At 32.4% G+C, this 19,529-nt stretch overlaps 1 protein-coding gene across 2 annotated transcripts; it reads left to right on the top strand.

The window, feature by feature from the left end:
- Positions 1-2,456: 2,456 nt before the first annotated feature.
- LOC111716066 (uncharacterized) lies at positions 2,457-18,997 on the top strand. Of its 2 annotated transcripts, none has more exons than XM_023491475.1 (18): positions 2,457-2,606; positions 5,803-5,927; positions 6,887-6,961; positions 7,215-7,272; positions 7,958-8,027; positions 8,600-8,657; positions 9,451-9,566; positions 10,927-11,005; positions 11,337-11,375; positions 11,910-11,963; positions 12,434-12,476; positions 14,095-14,148; positions 14,538-14,578; positions 14,833-14,902; positions 16,057-16,108; positions 17,629-17,699; positions 17,829-17,923; positions 18,661-18,997. In XM_023491475.1, exons 1-18 carry the CDS (start codon positions 2,565-2,567, stop codon positions 18,746-18,748), a joined length of 1,230 nt encoding a protein of 409 aa, XP_023347243.1. In that variant the 5' UTR covers positions 2,457-2,564; the 3' UTR covers positions 18,749-18,997. The 2 variants fall into 2 exon arrangements, with proteins under 2 accessions (XP_023347243.1, XP_023347244.1); XM_023491476.1 differs by lacking the exon at positions 2,457-2,606 and adding an exon at positions 3,123-3,831.
- The last annotated feature ends 532 nt before the right edge of the window (positions 18,998-19,529 follow it).

Below are 19,529 nucleotides of genomic sequence, written 5' to 3'. Positions count from 1 at the left end.
GAATGCTCAAATATTTTAATGGTTTTTGCTCATATTACATATATTTGGTGAAATTTGATATTTTTTTCCAAAAACAGAGGGTCGGAGGAGGTCGGCCCGGCGCCTAAGACTAGGTTCCCGACTCTAAGATTCTACTCGGGAAGAATTACGCAACCAATCTGAAAAGGATTATATCCCACAGGAGCCTGAGAATCTCAGGTTTGCTCCTATTATAATTTTTTATTTAAAATTTTGCATTTTTAATAGATAAAATTGATAATATTATTACATATAGTTGTATAGTCCGTATTACGTCACAATAAATTCAGCCAATGACAGTGCAGTATCGTTGTCACGTGGTACAGACGGAAATCATGTTACCAGTATACTGCACTGCCATTGGCTGAAGTACTGGTGACGTAATACGGACTATACGGATTAAATGTAATAATGTTATCAATTATATCTATAAAAAATGCAAAATACAAATTAAATAATTATAACAGGAGCAAACCTGAGATTTTCAACTTGCTGTGAGAAATAGTCGTTTTTCAGATTGGATGGAAAATTGTTGAATATGATCTGTTTAATGCTACAACTTTCATACAAAATCTGACATATGTCCTTCATGGTATAATTTTGACACAGTTTTATGTCAATTTCTCGAGACAGGAACATACCCAAGTAACAAAAGTGAGGAATTTCCCCAGATTCTCCAACCGTGGTGACTCTCTTTAAGGAATTTCCGAGGAATTTCTCGAGAATCATTTCCTGTAACTGATTCCTCGGAAATTCTGGAGAAATTGGGTAAGATAGATGTCTTATAGGTATAGGTAATTCTCAGGTTTTATCCTATACCTCCTTTCATTTTTCCTTTACAGTCCTTTTTAATCGAATTAAAAATAAAAAAGTTTATAAAAAGTGTTAAATTTATATAGCGACTTATGTAAAAACTGTGGAATAATTGTTTACAAAACTTTTAGAGCAAATAAAATATTTTAATTTTGTTAACTAAGTAAAAATTTAACACGGTCAAGATGATTTGGTAGCTTTTGGCTTTATAAATCTGGATTTTTTATTGAAATCTAAATTCGGTATAACGTACACTGTACAGTATCCGTGTTTTAAATACCTAAACTGCATAAATGATTTGAAAGGATAAGTTTAATACCGGTATAGGTGTTAGGTTAGATCCCCAGCGCAACTTCCCCAGTCACAACTTCCCCAGTCACAACTTCCCCGAGACATCTTCATCGACAGCAATTTCCCCAACAACCAACTTCCCCGACAACCAATTTCCCCAACAACAATTTTCCCAATTTATAATTACCCCAACAGCAACTTCCCCAACAACAATTTCCCCATGCAGTAAAACAGCAACTTTCCCAACAACTATTTCCCCATGCAGTAAAATATCAAATATTTCCGTTTTTAACATTAACAAATGCGCAATTTTAAAATAAAAATTTGCAAATTTTTGAATGTGAAAAAATCAGTTGGATTAGAGTCGACAATGTTGGCAGTTTATACAATGTCCTTGAAGAAGAGAAATGTTCTGGTGGATCCCAATAAGTATGAGTACAACCTACAATCAATGTCAAGGGACAAATCTGAATCATTCTGGAACTGTGTGGAGAAAAGAATTTTACTGCATGGGGAAGTTGCTGTTGGGGAAGTTGCTGTTGGGGAAGTTGCTGTTGGGGAAATTAGTGACTGGGGAAGTTAGTGTTGGGGAAGTTGCTGTTGGGGAAGTTGCTTATGGGGAAATTAGTGACTGGGGAAGTTAGTGTTGGGGAAATTAGCGGTTGGGGAAGTTGCTGTCGGGGAAATTAGTGACTGGGGAAGTTAGTGTTGGGGAAATTAGCGGGTGGGAAAATCGCTGTTGGGGAAATTATTGACTGGGGAAATTGTGTTGGGGAAGTTGTTCTGGGGATCTAACCTAACACCCCGGTATAGATCATGTTGTACACAGAAACTCTGTGAGTAGAAGAATCGTCATAGTACAGCATTTGTTTATTGCTGGAATTGTACACACTGAGGGCAAAACTTAAAAGAAATTTACCGGGTATCCCAAACCAAACCTGGCCACGAAACCGGGTTAGCTCTCTTAAGTCTGGGTTTGAGTTTCGTAAGGGTTTCGGGAAACTCCGGAAACTGAGAATGTTACGGGGCAATACCTCAAAATGAAACCCTTGTATAGGAGTAGGGTTACGGCTGGGAAAGTGAGTTTCGTAGTTTTAAGAACATGAAACCCGAACTCTGCCAAACCCGGGTTTCAGGAAACCGGGTATCGTAGCGAGTTTTATAATTTTCTTAAGTTTTGCACTCTGGAGTAGAACTCTGTACATATCTTCTATAAATTAATCAAATGCGTACAGCTTGTACAGAAAAAGTGTATTGCTAGTATATAATGTACACAATTAAGCTGTAGAGGAATCTTGTACAAATGTCTGCTATTAATAATTTCCAAGTGTACATCTCTGCTTGTACAGGATAAGTTTAATGCTGGCATATCATGTACATACTGGAGTAGGATTCTGTACATATCTTCAATATATTCCAACCTTGTTGTAACAGGAGAATCCATGTGTACATGGAGGTACATAATTGGTCTCAGGGATTACCAGGTTAAGATGTGATCCCTTTGTTTAACCCTATCTCCGCTGGGGTACTTGAAAACCAGGATACGCTGGGGGTTTACATTCTAATGAAACCAATAGTTTTTGATACAATATTAACATTAATAATCAGTCCTAAGATAACTCCGCCATGGTTCCGTGTACAAAACTTACAGTGCTACCAACAAAAATAAGATTAAAAAACAAGACACTTTGTGTGGTTGATTCAGTCTCATTTCGTACATTCATCAATATTGTCCCTAACGTTAAACCAAGAAAAACAGCTTGTAAATTGATAAAATGGAAAGATTTGAATGTTATCTTATGTTGATTTATAAATTTAAAATTTAGGTTTAAATTTTATGAAAATTTAAACTCTTTAACTAGTTGTACTCTAAAAATGAAACTCTTTAAGAAAATGCCGAGGCGATTTACCTCACTGCAAATAAAAAACAAGCGAACTGAACTTTTTACAAAAAAATGTTCAGCTACTTATCTATAAAATATTTAGTTAGGAAAAAAGAAAAACTGTTAAAATAAAGACATGACCGGTTTTATTTTAAGACTAAAATTCTTTGGCTATTATGGAATTTAATTTGTGTTATTATATTTCAATCTTCTTTGAACCCTATACTCTACCCTCATTAACAATATGTTCTTTTTTTTAACCCTTTTCTTGTATTTTTGGTTTTTTAAATGAAACGGTGCCCATCTCTGAATGGGACAGGATGTAAATGCAACAGAACTTTATCTCCTCGATAAGGATTTATGGTGGTCACGACGTATATACTGGGAGCAAGTATGGAGGGACCTCCTTGTAAGGGATGTCACATTAACAAACTATACTATTCTATGGAGTATTCTAAGTATAGCGCGGCGCTGAACGGCATATGGTGGTCACGACCTATATACTGGCAGCAGGTGTGGAGGGACTTTATTGTTTGAGATTTCACTTTAACACATTATGATATTCTAAAGAAAAGTATAGTGCTGAGCTGACCTACCTACAGGGGTCACGAGTACAACCTATATATTGTCAGCAGGAGTGGAGCTTCCTCCTTGTAAAATATGTCACCTTAACATATTATAATATTGCAAGGAGAAGTATAGTGCAGCGCTGACCTGCATATGGTGGTCACGATCTATATACTGGCAGCAAGTGTGGAGAGACCTCCTTGTAAGGGATGTCACTTTAACACATTATAGGTTCAACTACGGAACAATGACAGACGAGGTGAAACGGGTTGTGGGATTGGTTTTTTAAATAAGGGTTAATAATCACGAAAATAATAATTTGCAAAACTTTATATAATTTTCAATTAATTCTCAAGCTTTAAACCCTTTTTTCAAAAATCTCTACCACTACTTCTGTTCAGAACATTTCTAGATTTAGCATCATTTTTCTAGATCACAACAAGTTAGATGTTTCTATATATGTTTTGAGATAAAATTGTTATCTGTTTGTCTGTTTGTTTGTACGATCATAACTCAGGAACCCCTGGACCGATTTGGTTCAAATTGAGTGTGGAACTCGGGAGAGCCACGGAAATGTTCTTAGTTTGGTCTTTAGAATCTAATTTTTGTGAGTTTTATAGCGAAAATTAAGTTTCCAAGTAAAAATCGACCAAGTGCGGGTAAACGGCGGGAGTGTACCCTGGGGAATGCAGGTTCCCAAGCTAGGTTAATATATTTCTTGATGAAGCTAAATTATTCTAGAAAAAGTGTAGGTAGATATTATTATTTTTATATTAATTTGTGTGAAAACTATAAAGTAGATTTATGTTAGTTCTTCTACTAACCTGGTCACCTAGCCTCTTAACAACCTGTTTTCAATTCCATTTTTCATTTCAAGTAAGAGAAAAGAAAATATATCTTAGCTGAGCTGAAAACTTTAGAATGGTGGATACCGAGATTAATGCTTGATCTCAACTTTTTCTTAATCTCAAGATTAAATATTGCATGTTCTCCTTTTTTATTATTAATCTTCAGATAATTTAACCGATCTTGATTAAGGATATCGTATTCTAAAGTTTTCAGCTTTGGAGATTGATAACAAGAGGAGAAAAAGCATTATTTAATGAATTAATTATTAAGAAAAAGAGTGGATGCAGCATTAATCTCGATATCCACCATTCAAAAGTTCTCAGCTCTGGTTACATAATAGAAATTCTCAATAGCTCTTCAATATGAGGAGTTCTGATTGAAAAAGTGTAATATTTTAATCTAACATGTGCAATTTACTATGTTTAAAGTGAGTTAACACTGACCAAAACTTTTTTACTTATTTAATTTTTAAATTTTAACAACATTTTTAAAATAAGATATGACCACAACTATAATTTGCTAATCTTCAAATCTGTGCAGCATAATACTGAAATCGGCAACATTAAATGTATACAACATCATGCTACAAAGATTATAGAGAAGAGTAAACTTGAGTTGGATGAAAATGTTAAATTTCTTTTATTTCAATCACGCATAAAGATACAGTGATAACAAGAAAACTCTAAAATATGAAGACGACTTTTAGCATCAAGTTAAAACTTTAAAAAGTTCATTGAGCATGAGCCACATCAACTGTGCAGTGTAAAAAAAATATCACTAAATTAGTGATTTGATAAGTGCCAAATAAAATTATTTTCTTTGTACCAACATCAAAGAATTGCAATAATGTCGTCTTTCTATTCAATTTATTACTGGTTATCAATGTATATTGTACAGGGTGTCCCACGAAACATGACATTTAAGGAACAGTTATTTTTAGTTAAACAAATCTTTTGCTTGATTATATTTTACTTTGAAATCAATTTTAGTATAACATGACTCCCATATAATATATTTATTGCTCTTTAGTATCAAACAACTGAGCAAATAATGGAAAAAGACATTCTAAACTATTCACCAACTGTCATGTTTCGTGGGACACCCTGTATATTGCAAGAAACAAAATACTCTCTCATAATAAAAAAAATTTAATTTTCTCGTTTTGTTTTGTTTAAATTTGTCCTTTTATTTGTGAAGAACAAAGAAATTGAGTCACAAACTAAGGTTTTCAAATCAGTGTTGTAGTGTAGACCTTGGTATTTCAAACATTGAATTCTTATAGATCAAAAAATCTAAGGTTGAAATATCAAAGGTCGCAAAGATATAGGGGTTAAAGACTCAATTCTTTTGACAACATTTTTTTTTACTTTTTCTTCTTTAGCCTGTTATTGATCATATGAGGGTGAGTGCTGCACTCAATGCTATTGGACACAAGCTAAAATCCTTGTCTTTTCTACCAGACGAAAACCTTCACAACATTGTAGAATTCCAGATTGTTATGAACAGGTTAAATATTGAGAATTAATAAAGAGATTGTGAGCGTTATTTCAAGCCACCCTTTTTTAACTGCTAAGTATCAGATTCACGATTTTAACATTTTGCGTGGAAAATTAACAATGTCTAATTAAATTGATTATTTTCATTGAGGTTTATATAAAAGTGAAATGCAAATTTACGCAGTAAAGATCAGAAAGGAATTGAAAAAAAGTAATCTTTTTCATTGTTATTCAGATAACGAAATATACGGCTTTCAGTTTAGCATGTTTACTCTTTCTACGAATGGCATTTTAAATTAACTTAACATTCTAAAGGACTGTTAAGGTAAAATGAAAGGGGTAAAGGCTGAAACCTCACTCTTGTATACCAAGTCCATTAGCGCCTGATCCAATCAGGGTTCAGTCATGTGCTTGGTGTCTATTCTGAACTAATAGAAATAGTATAGCGGTAACATCTATCTTTCTATCATCTCATTATCCAATTAGAGTTATGAATCCTTATAAATGGAAATATTTACTTCCACTGAAACTACGGTGGACTGGACATTTTCGGAGTTGATCGCGACCAATTATAGTTCTATTATTAGGTGTTCGTGTCTTAAAAAATTAATATAAAACTGCCTCCCATTTGTAGGTTTCCTTTAAAATTATAAGTTTACTTTTCATATCGATTGTTTGGCCGCTAGGTGTCTCTCAACGGTAATATCAGAGACACTTAGCGGCCAAAAAAAATCGTCATCAAAAACACAATAATTTTCAAATACAATGTCACGTTAAATAGAGTTTTCGTATAGCTCGGACACAGTTTTACATCAATTTCTGGAGACAGGGACATCAGAATAGAACTAATATTATGTCTTGATCAACTCCTAAAATTTCTAGGCTATAGCCTCGAAGGAAAATTGCTGATTTCATCTTATTGCTTTGCTGTGAAAATGCATCTAGAAAATACATTATACCCTGTTTTAGGTTCTGTCTCGTGAACAACACAAAACTGCCAAACATCAAGAGCTTTTGCTACAAATTTCCCTGCGACTTTGCAAGGTAACTACACAGTGATACAAAGATTGCCAGCTCTAAATCAAGAATTAATAGGCATCTTGCCAATTACAAAATTATAACATAATGTGTTTTTGAGTTACAGATGTAAAATCAATGGCCAAGACAACGTCAATTGATGCATTTTAAAAGATTAAAAAATTGATGCAATTTTTCAGAGCAGTCTGGATTAATGTGACTGACATCTTTTAATGTGATGAGAACACGGGAATTTTTGATTAATTGTTTTTTTTTCAAGGAAGCACAATGAAATTGACATCTATGGAACTGGAGGAATGATTCTGCAGAATATGAAGGTAAGCTTGATAATTGTATTTACAGTGTAAACATAAAACAGTGCAATAGGAGAACGACATTTTAGAAATACTATGTATATTGGATGTTAGTATCAGGGAGTAAGGAATAGAAGGGAGATATACTGTCCCGGCCCGCCAAACCATATGATTATACATGCTTTGGAGACGGTACTTCGTTTGAATAAGAAATATTTTTCTGATGTACAATTACCGCGTATACAATAACCTATTCTGAATATTTCTTATACAAATTGAGTACCCGTCTGCAAAGCATGCACAATCATATGGTAGGGCAGGCCGCGTCAGTTATATCTCCCTTCTATTCCTTACTCCCTGGTTAGCTTATCAAATAGTATTCAAGTAGCTTATTAAGAAAAATAAATAGTCTTTTCCAATTCCAGGGTTTATGGATCCTTATTTATTCTTTTGAATGTAGTTAAAATAAAGTCGTCGTATATATCAATACAATACAGACGGTTCTTTATTTCAATTTAGATTTCAACAAAGCTTTGAACAAGGTTGTTAGAGATCAAAACATATAATAAAAAAGTCGTCTTCATTGTATTGATATAATTTCCGACTATGGTACATAAAAAACCAAGTGAGACATTTTGGTATTTTTTTTAACTTGAACTGTTTTTGATATTTTTGAAAAAAAAACAATTGTAAATTAATTTTTTGTTAGAATTTGCTTGAATGTCTGCCTGGACTGGAAAAGTTGGAACTAGTTGATCTCCAGCTGGATGGAAATGATGGTAAGCTTGAAGTTGTTGATCTAAAGCTTGATGGAAATGATGGTAAGCTTGAACGTGTTGATCTAAAGTTTGATGAAAATGATGGTAAGCTTGAACTTGTTGATCTAAAGCTTGATGGAAATGATGGTAAGCTTGAACGTGTTGATCTAAAGTTTGATGGGAACAAACGAGATGTTTTAAAAACTAAATGGGAAATTTCTTTAACTTGGAACAGTGAGATTCATAAAACTGTGGAATAGAAGGAAGACTATTAGAAACTAAGGAACATTTTAAATATTCCTATTACAAAAATAAAGTGCAAAAAAAAGATTAATACAAACTTGCAGAGACACATTTGATCTTATAATTTGATTTTTAATTTTGGAGTAAGAATATTGGTTTTATAACACCATTGAATGAAAGTAAGATGCTTAAATGCTGTTTTCATTTTCCACAGGTTTCCTGGTCTCACTGCAGAAACCGTTAAGTTAGTAATGTTTTACCTATCAAAAGGAATAATTAATCAAAAAGTTAGTTCATATTTTTTATTGAAACAAATTTTTTAATTAACAAAAAACATGAATGTTTTTCAGCTGAGCATGTTCTGGATGAAGTAAGTGAAGTTTGTTCAGTGTCTCTCAAATCCCTGAGGAAATGTTTTTTTAAATCTATCAATTATTAACGACAATTATTAGTTTACATTGGTACCCTTAAAAGCTTTATCTGAGCTGGAAACTTTAGAATGGCGGATATCGAGATCACTGCTTGATCCTCTCTTTTTCTTAATCTCGAGATTAACCTAATCTTGTACTTGTATCCTGAAAAGTGTATAAAATTCAACCAATCAGAACCGCGTTTCATAAGCGGGAAATTTAACATTTTGCGCGCCATTTAAGATTAATATACAGAAACGGGTGGGGGGACTCTCTAATTTTAAAAAACCGGTTTTTGATTTCCCCACGTACTACATCCAAAAAGAGTAGATTAAGCAAGAAATTAAAAGTGTCCACATTGGAAATTCGTATTTATCAGTATAGATTACAGGTATCCCATTCTAAAGTTCCCAGCTCTGATAGATTAAAGAATGAAATTTATATCAATGTTTATGATTTTAAAAACTTATTATTTTCAATTATAGGGTTTCTACAAAAGTGACCTGGCATTTCTACTGCACAAAATTATTTCTTTATAAACATGGGAATTAATAGACTACTAAAAATAAACGTCTTAGATTACCGAAAGTTGATGAATGATAAAGATGTATAAAAAATTAGATTGTACGTCTCATGAGCCTTTGAAAATGTGGTTTACCTTCTTCGTATCTTAAAATTTACGCAGATTGTAATTTAAAAATGTATTCATAATATTTCTCGTCATTAATATATTGAGCTGAAATAGAGCCGCTAAAAGAAGAAAAAACTTAAAAAATTGTTCATGAAAGCAGAATTATCAACATATCTCGGCAACCCTTCTCTATGCTGGCAACCGCATCCTTTGTAAATCTTCGGGTTCTCTCCATATCACCTCATAATTTGGGAGATGATTTAGTGGAGTGTATAGGTAAATTCTCATAATATGGGAGATGATTTAGTAGAGTGTATAGGTAAATTCTCATAATATGGGAGATGATTTAGTGGAGTGTATAGGTAAATTCTCATTATATGGGAGATGATGGTAAATTCTCATAATATAGAGTATCATTTAGTAGAATGCTTAAGTAATTTCTCATAATATAGGAGATGATTTAGTGGAGTGTTTAGGTAAATTCTCATAATTTGGAATATGATTTGTGAAGTGTATAGGTAAATTCTCATTATATGGGAGATGATGGTAAATTCTCATAATATAGGGTATAATTTAGTGGAATGTTTAGGATGATTTGTGAAGTGTATAGGTAAATTCTCATTATATGGGAGATGATGGTAAATTCTCATAATATAGGGTATAATTTAGTGGAATGTTTAGGTAAATTTTCATAATATAGGAGATGATTTAGTGGAGTGTATAGGTAAATTCTCATAATATGGGAGATTATTTAGTGGAGTGTATAAGTAAATTCTCATAATATGGGATATGATTTAGTGGAGTGTATCGATAAATTCTCATAATATAGGAGATGATTAAGTGAAGTGTATAGGTAAATTCTCATAATATGGGAGATGATTAAGTGGAGAGTATAGGTAAATTCTCATAATATAGGAGATGATTAAGTGAAGTGTATAGGTAATTTCTCATAATATGGGATATGATTTAGTGGAGTGTATAGATAAATTCTCATAATATAGGAGTTGAGTGTATATAGGTTAATTCTCATAATATGGGAGATGATTAAGTGGAGTGTATAGGTAAATTCTCATAATATAGGAGATGATTTAATGGAGTGTATATAGGTTAATTCTCATAATATGGGAGATGATTTAGTGGAGTGTATATAGGTTAATTCTCATAATATGGGAGATGATTTAGTGGAGTGTATATAGGTTAATTCTCATAATATGGGAGATGATTTAGTGGAGTGTATATAGGTTAATTCTCATAATATGGGAGATGATTTAGTGGAGTGTATATAGGTTAATTCTCATAATATGGGAGATGATTTAGTGGAGTGTATATAGGTTAATTCTCATAATATGGGAGATGATTTAGTGGTGTGTATATAGGTTAATTCTCATAATATTGGAGATGATTTAGTGGAGTACAGTGAATAGGTAAATTGCTGCTTGCAAAAGAACTGCGCGACATGATACAAAACCTGTCCATTTAATGAAATGCATGACTGATTCACAACGGTACTATGAAATATTTGACAGATTGGGTTGGGATTGGGTTAACAACTTCTAACGTAATTTGATCATAATAATGATGAGTTTTTTTATTGTTTAAATTCATAATTTGTTTAATAAGTATTTTTATTTTTCAGCCGACATGAAAAAGCTGCGTAACCTGATAATTATGAGTAATGCGTACACAGACAGCATTCCAACTCCTGTTGACAGCAGGTACAGCTAGATAACTTACGCAATATGCATATGTAAAAAAATTGCTTAAGCAAAGAATGAATTGTAAATTGGCTCAAGTGACCAGAAAAAAGAATCTTTTGCTGTTGTCACAAACTCTGATTTTTTAACCCTTATATCTTTGCAAGACGATTTAGTAGACCTTAATAATTTCAATCCTTGAAAGCTTTTAGATCAAGTTTGAAATACACTACCATATTGCAAAGACAAAGGGATTAAGAAATTTGAGTTTTTGTCAAGAACTTAGTTTTTTTCTTTTACAAAAAAAGGTTATTCAAAATTAAATGATAATAAGAAAAAATAATGTTTATAGAATTTGGCTCTCTTGTCGAAAACATCATCCAAGATTAAGGCAAGTACAAGGTGTCAAATATTTAAAAATTATTGAACCTTAAAGGGAGTGTTCGCGAAAAATGAAAGGGGGTATAGGCTTAATGCGATAAAAAAGCGCTTTTGATCGCTACTAATCTTAATTCTATCTGTTGCGTCTATAAGGAGAAAATTGTTAAAGACGTCTGATACCGAATAACTTAGCGTCCATACAAATTGAGAAAATTGCAACATACAACTTAGACCGTAAAAAAAATCAATTTAATTTCAAACAAATCATTCAGATATTAAAACCTATAGCAATCGATTATCTTTCGCCACATTTGTATATAGTTTATATTTTATATATGTTTTAATTAATTTGTTTTGAATTTGATTATTTCTCTTGTCGCTTGTGCAACTATCTAAGAATGCCGCGCACCACTCACATTTTTCAAAATCCGTTAAAAACGTTTTCCCTTAAGACAAAAATAGCCCAATAGGGATAGGGTTTACACTAATCTTTCTCTTGAGAATTAATCAATAATATTTTTACAGTTTATTCCTCTTGTTTCAGGGTTCATCTTATAACAGAAGGGAAGCATAAAAAAGAGCTTACTTTCCAGACAAGGAATGCATTTTTATGATAACTTTTAATTTTTTATTTTGACTTGGCAAAATAAAGATTTGTATTTGAATAATGAGATTTCATGGGTTTTCAAAAATAGAAGAAAAAATATTAAAGCTATCATCAAAAAATGAAATATGTAAGTTCAACTTGCAAGATTCCTTTATTCGGTTTTATACTTTTAACTTTTTTTTTCAAACCAAAATAGCCTTTAAAAAAGAAATAAAGGGGTGAGGATATTTCATTTGTGTTTAGACAATGTGATAAGAAATTGTGACGCCTTTACATTTGGTTGTCTAGGCATTTACATATTAAAAATGCAACGCGCTCCTTTTTAGCTTAAGTTCAAAAGGTATAATAGACAAAATACTGGTTAATTTTTGCGTGAGAGCGTCACATCTTGGTTTGCAATGGTTTAATTTTTGATTATAATTTCTAATTAAAAAAGTTAAACTAAAATTCAACTATTCAAGAGCACCTGTAAAATCTATTGTCTACGATACCCCCTACTCAAAGGTGAGATTTTAATTCATAAATGCATATTTTCCCTTCTAAACTGCATACAGGGTTACCCATAACAGATTAGACTTCAGAGACGACTGTCTTTTTTCTCATTCCATGATTCCCTGCACCTATCTAATTCTTTCGTTCTTTGTTAAATCATTAAGTAAGCCATTTAAAGACTTCATCTAAGCGAAATACTTTTAACCGCGGAAAAGTCATATTTGTATACATATGTTTTAAGCAAGGTTATAATGCAAGGAAAATTATTTCAGAGGTGTACACATCTTTTGTACTGCAGTTTACTGTCTCTGGGCGGTATTGTAAACACAGGACGGATGTCGAAGCCTGACATGGGATCCACCTTTCACGTAAAAAATCAATGAAATATTCTGGTCATAGGAAACTATTATGTGAATTATCAAAATTATCAAAATTTAATGCTTTTAACCTCCTCGGATACTAAACGAACACTGATGCATCTATTCTTCTTTGCAAATTCCGCCCAGAAGGAACTGGTTTCAATATGTACGCAGAGTATAGGCAACTGTAATTAATTTTCCTTGCATTATAACCTTGGTTTTAAGCCGTTTTTACAGTCTTATTCTTTGTGGGAAACCCTATAATATGCAAATATGCAATACCCAGTTTTTTTCTGCCGGAGAAGGGAATTTGTCAATTCGGATCTCAGAGATAACTTAATCCATGAATCTCACTAGAAAGGGATTATTTATTTGGTGCCAGTTGATGTCAAAAAAATTGGCATGATTCAGTTTAGTTTTGAGTATATACACATTCTGGTTGACGAGTGCAAATAAGTTAATATTCGGATTACTGAGTTAAATTTGTAAAAATTCGAACAAAAAAGGTAAACAAGAAAAATGGTTGCCCATTCTGATAACAGAGGTTAATAAGTAAAAATAAGTAGATGCTCTGAAAACAGAGTGCATGAGTGCATGCTCTGATAGCAAAGGTTAATGAGTAAAATGAGTGCATGCTCTGATAGCAGAGGTTAATGAGTAAAAATGAGTGCATACTCTGAAAACAGAGGTTAATGAGTAAAAATGGGTACATACTCTGATAACAAAGGGTACTGAGTAATAATGAGTACATGCTCTGATAACAGAGGTTAATGAGTAAAAATGAGTGCATGCTCTGATAGCAGAGGTTACTGAGTAAAAATGAGTACATACTTTGATAGCCGAGGTTAATGAGTAAAAATGAGTATACATTTTGGTAAATTAGTGCAAGTAATGATGACAGGTTCTGGATTTTTGAGTAAAAATGTGTTCACAAATTCTGATCAGTGATAAAAAATGAGTATTTGGGTAGATGAGAACAAATAAGTACACAATATTGTAAATGAGTATAATTAATTAAACACCCAAGTAAATGAGTTCCAATTTACATTACTATATAAAAAAAAGAAAATGTATTTACAAAGGGATTTGTGGATTTCCCCGAAACATTTCCACCCTTAATGCTTTGTCCCACCAAGCTGTGGATACTTTATTTGGATAAATTTTCTTGAATTTTACTAATTTTACTCAGTTTATATATGCTTCTTAAAAAAAGTTGACATTGTTAATCAAAAGTTATATGTCGTTCTGGTTCAAGAGTATTTATTATTCAGGTTAATCAGTTTTCAGTAAATCTTGTTGTGGAACTATACAGAACAGATTTAGAGGTAAAACAAATGTTTTCTTGATCCATAATATTTTTAATATTTTTAATAGTTGTCACATTTATTTTAGTTGTTGACCTCCTCCATGCAAGGATTAATGCACGCTAGAACTTATTATGGCTGTTTTTTTAATAGGCTTTATAAGAGCACTTCACTCTCCAATTTCTATAAATTTTAGCCTTGAACTGGTCTTTTAATCATTCTCCAGTAAGCACAAACTTTTAAGGATATTTTTGTTTTAATGAGTTGCCACAAGTCAAATGTAGGCCGATTGGTTCAGCCGTTTTTACGTATATTGGATTCACACAGACAGACCAGCCAAATTTATATAGATAGATTTAGTTTTAAAAAATTGTAAAGCTTTTGCTATATTGAAGATTCTGTTTGTTTAGGTGTACTGCCACAAGAGACTGCCAAGATTTTCAAGATCAAGGAAAAATATTATAGTATTAAATTTAAAAGAAGAAAAATCGACCAATATTTTTGAAGTGATCAAATTTGAGTAGCGACTTAACTCGCCTTAAACTGGAACTTTCTAATATTTGCAAACTTTTAATATTTTCTGTGAATTCAAAAATCAAGGTTTAAAATATTATTGAATTATTCCAAATAAGGTCTCAAAGATTTATGCATTAGAAAAAATACAGTTTGACTTAAAAAATCTATTAATTTAAATACATTTTGTAGAAGTTTTCATGATCGACCTGATTCCTCATACATATATCTAGTCAGGCAGTGTCCCTACATACATACTTTGGTAATTTATTATAGCTTTAAATATTAGAGAGATATTAATAGAAATATTGATTTAGGTTGCAGTTATCTTCGTATATATCAATACAACGAGGACGACTTTATTTTTCAATATCAATTTACTATAATGAAACCCTTAATAACGAATACATCGAAAGAATTCATCAAATGTCGTATTCTTCACTTCATTATAATGGAATGTTGCAGATATTTACTTTTTTAATTTAATGATTATATGGAACTCTTTAACCCTATCCCGGCTGGGGTACTTGAAAACCAGGATACGCTGGGGGGGGGTCAATTTGACCCCCCCCTCTAAATCCCATGTTTTATGTCCAAATATGACAAATGATACATCATTAGAAAGCTCTTGTGCTCTACTTTTAGAATCTGCAAAAAATTTGCAAATTTGCGAAAATTGAATTTTTTATCGCAAAATCCAGTTTTATAGTAAAAATGTTTGCAAAAAAAAATTTGTCCAAAAAATGACAAATTATACATTTTTGAAAAGCCCTTGACCATGCCATTTCAAATATGCAAAAAATTTTGCAAAATTTTAAATAACCTGATTTTTAATCAAGAAAAACTAAAAATGTGCAAATTTCCTTTGACAGGTTGTTTGCAAAAAATTCGCAATTTTTTTTCTCGCAAAACTTGTGCAATCCGTTTCCTTATGTCATAGGCTTTCCAAAAAGCTAAATTTGATCAAAATCTGACAAGTGAAAGTGGGTCAAAACAAAGATTTAGTTTGCTACAGGCAAAAGCAGTCATTCAGGCAGTGTGCCTGAGGACTCAGGCAGTTAGTATTAAAGCCCGGTTTTAGGCCTAAAGGGAGGGCTTTGGGTATGTAAGAAAAGTCAGAAAATTTCAAGAGCCTCAGACCAATACTTTTTGAGTTATGCAAAAAAAACTACAGGGGGGGGTCAAATTGACCCCCCCCCCCCAGCAATAGGGTTAAAACTGTTCCCGCATATTCATGGCTATTTATTTATTTTCGAAAATACTGAAATTTACGTAATAAAGTATAAAACTCATTGGAAAATTGTAAAGACGACATTTGATAAATTCTTCCGGTGTATTCGTTATTAAGGGTTTCACTGTACTATGTTTTATAGAAAAATACTCCCTTTAAGAGTACTTACAATTTGTTCTATTTAGATGATTCGAGAAAGAGTTTCATCTAGCACTGTTTTGCTTTTAGCATATACAGGTAAATATTTATATATAAAGTTGTAATCCCTGTTTTTGGTTTATGTCCGATCATAACTCAGAAACCCCTTCACGGATTTGCCTCACATTTTGATTTAGAAGCTTGGGAGACCCACGAGAATGTTCTCAGCTTGATAGTAAGTTGAGTGGCTCCATTTGGGGAAAAATAGCTAAAATCGTAATTTACGACCAAGAGCGGGTAAACTGCGGAAATAACTATTGAGTACCCTGGGCACCGCGTGTTTGTATAAAATGCCTTCTTTTTGAGCGAAAATTTTATGTTTTTTTAAAAAGAAAATGGTATTGAAGGTTTTAAAAACTAGTTTTTGTACATTTATATTCTCATTTTGGATTTTGAAATCTCACTACCGCCAATACCACAGTTTGAAAATAAAAGTTACAATTTTTTATTCTCATTTTGGATTTTCAAATCTCACTTTTTATTTTTTTCATGAATCTCACTACCTTAGAACTTGACACTATATACTTTTATTTTATAAAACTGGGGCATTTTATACCTACAGGGGCACCGCTGGGTTCTCAAGCTAGTCGAGACTGTATAAGGAGAATAGAGACTAGAAAGGAGTATGGAATACAATGGAGAAAGAATCGACCCGGACCGCCCAACCATATGATTATACATGGTTTGCAGACGGTACTTCATTTGAATAAGAAATATGCTTATATTATATACTGTCTGAAGTACAAATAACGCCTTCATGTATTTAGAAAAGGTTATTGTATAAATTACACAGGGAAAAAAGTAGGCTGAATAACGCACAACAAACACATTTTTTGAGATGCAAAAATATTGGCAATTCAAACTTTTTTAACTATATGTATAAAAAGTTGGTTTAAGTTGATATGGTATCGTAAAAACCAAATTTTAAAAATTAAAAGACGACCTCTAAAAACTCGTTTTCAAATGGAGTACCGTCTGCAAAGCGTGTATAATCATATGGGTACCAGTCACACATCAGATCCATAAATGTTAGAAGCTACAAAGGTCGGACAGTACAAACAACGGACTTACAAACGTCGGACTTCTACAAACGTCGGACTGGGACAAACGTCTGGACTAGTATACACACGTCGGATTAGTACAAATGTCGGACGGGTACATTTTTAAGAAAAAAACGTCGGACTTTGGTTAGGAAAAAAAAATTATATTATAAGAAATAATTAAAATTGTGATAAAAATCAAAGAATAAAGTCTTATTCTTTGAAAGTAGCACTTCATATAAAGAAAAGAAGAAAAAGGAGTTGAGTTCTTGCGACAAACTCTGATGTTTTGTTGCCTATGCCTTGCAAACATTGATATTTAAACCTATAAAATCTATAAGATCAAACAATTTAAATAATACCAAAGGTTAATACCATTAACAGGTTACAAAGGTATAGGGATGAAAATTTGTCATGGTCTGACGTTTGAACTGTCCGACGTTTGCAAGTCTTGGGTTTGTACCGTCCGACGTTTGTACTGGTATGGTAGGCTAGAGATTATTTAGCATTTTATTTCAGGAAAGAACTTGAGATATTTTTACGTCAGAAGAAATGCGATTATTCTAAAATGTGATTGGCCTAAAAGCCCGGTAAATAAAATTATTAAAAAAAATATAAGGTTAATTTTTATTTATCTATTTTAAAAGGGATTTGTAATCTTCAACTGTTTCTAAAATTGGCCCTTATTTATTTAAAGAAATTTCAATATTTGTTTTCAGGATTGGTCTGATGAGTTCTACTCCTGGTTGAGAAAAAGTAGTAAATCCTATTCAGATATGGAGACTGAGGTTTCTCAGATACTAGGATTCAGATGGTAAGATAGTAGATCCTATTCAGATATAAAGACAGAGGTTGCTCAGATACTAGGATACAGATGGTAAGAAGGTAGATCCTATTCAGATATAGAGACAGTGGTTGCTCAGATACTAGCATACAGGTGGTTAGATAGTAGATCCTATTCAGATATAAAGACAGAGGTTGCTCAGATACTAGGATACAGATTGTAAGATGATAGATCCTATTCAGAGATATAAAGACAGAGGTTGCTCAGATACTATAGGATACAGATGGTAAGATAGTAGATCATATTCAGATATAGAGACAGAGGTTGCTCAGATACTAGGATACAGATGGTAAGATAGTAGATCCTATTCAGATATAAAGACAGAGGTTTCTCAGATACAAGGATACAGGTGGTAAGATGGTTTCTCAGATACTAGGATTCAGATGGTAAGATAGTAGATCCTATTCAGAGATATAAAGACAGAGGTTGCTCAGATCCTAGGATACAGGTGGTAAGATAGTGGATCCTATTCGCATATAAAGACAGATACTAGGATTTAGATGGTAAGATAGTCCTATTCAGATATAAAGACAGAGGTTTCTCAGATACTAGGATACAGATGGAATGGTTTTATTAGATCAAAATCAAATGACTCAGATTTTTTTCAGACATCTGAGAAAGGTATCTAAATTTAAAAACTATCTTTAAGTCGTCTGTTATTTTTAATTTCTTAATTTAAAGTAAAATTTACTGTGTATTTTTTTAAGGTTTGCGCTGACCGATAAGCAGTATAATTTGACTCCTATAAACGTGACCTATCAGCACTATTATGAAGGATTTGAGGAGGCTGATTGAAGAAAAGATAAATACGATGTGATTAATAAATCAAATATGACAGTTAGTGAATAGTTTGAATGTCTTCTTCCCTATACTGTATCAGATATTAAAGACTTTTTTAGTTTATTTCACTGAAAAAAAATACTTTAATTTTATATGTTTTACTTAAAATCAAGACTATAATATAACTGCAATATAATAATTTTTATTATTCTCTTTGGTATCAAACAACTTAACAAATTATAGAAGACATTTTAAACTATTCACCAACAGTCATGTTTCGTCGGACACCCTGTATAATTGCTTGTTTTAGTGAAGCATGAAAAATAAAATATATCTATACTGCAAGTGCAGAGTTAAGTGAAACTGTCAGCAGTGTGTTTTCTCCCGCCAAATGTTTGAAGACTTCTAAATCGACGTCATCATCATCATCATCATCATCATCATCATCATCATCATCATCATCATCATCATCATCATCATCATCATCATCATCATCATCATCATCATCATCATCATCATCATCATCATCATCATCATCATCATCATCATCATCATCATTATCAACAGGTGTGACACATGTTTCTAATTGCATTTTTCTAGGGCTTTTCAAAAAATATAGTTTTTAGATCTGTAGATTTATTTACAAGAACGTTATGGGCTATTTTATATTTTTTTTCACAGACCGGACTTTTTCTGCCCTGTACCCTAACCTATAAATTAAAAAAATATATATGTTTAACAAAAAATCCTTTAAATTACTTTTAAAAGTCACAATATTTCACGGTAATAGTACAGT

Source organism: Eurytemora carolleeae, unplaced genomic scaffold, assembly GCF_000591075.1.
Source record: "Eurytemora carolleeae unplaced genomic scaffold, Eaff_2.0 scaffold1396, whole genome shotgun sequence".
Taxonomy (NCBI): domain Eukaryota; kingdom Metazoa; phylum Arthropoda; class Copepoda; order Calanoida; family Temoridae; genus Eurytemora; species Eurytemora carolleeae.
Note: the sequence above shows the minus strand (reverse complement) of the source record. Positions and strands in the feature narration are given on the sequence as shown.

What these genes read in the sequence shown, in the direction of transcription:
- LOC111716066 (XM_023491475.1), top strand. Translation starts at nt 2,565, where the DNA reads ATGTGTACATGGAGGTACATAATTGGTCTCAGGGATTACCAG. An exon ending in TTGGTCTCAGGGATTACCAG is followed by an intron (nt 2,607 to 5,802) that starts GTTAAGATGTGA and finishes TTTCTTCTTTAG; the next exon opens with CCTGTTATTGATCATATGAG. An exon ending in CCAAGATTTTCAAGATCAAG is followed by an intron (nt 14,579 to 14,832) that starts GAAAAATATTAT and finishes TACATTTTGTAG; the next exon opens with AAGTTTTCATGATCGACCTG.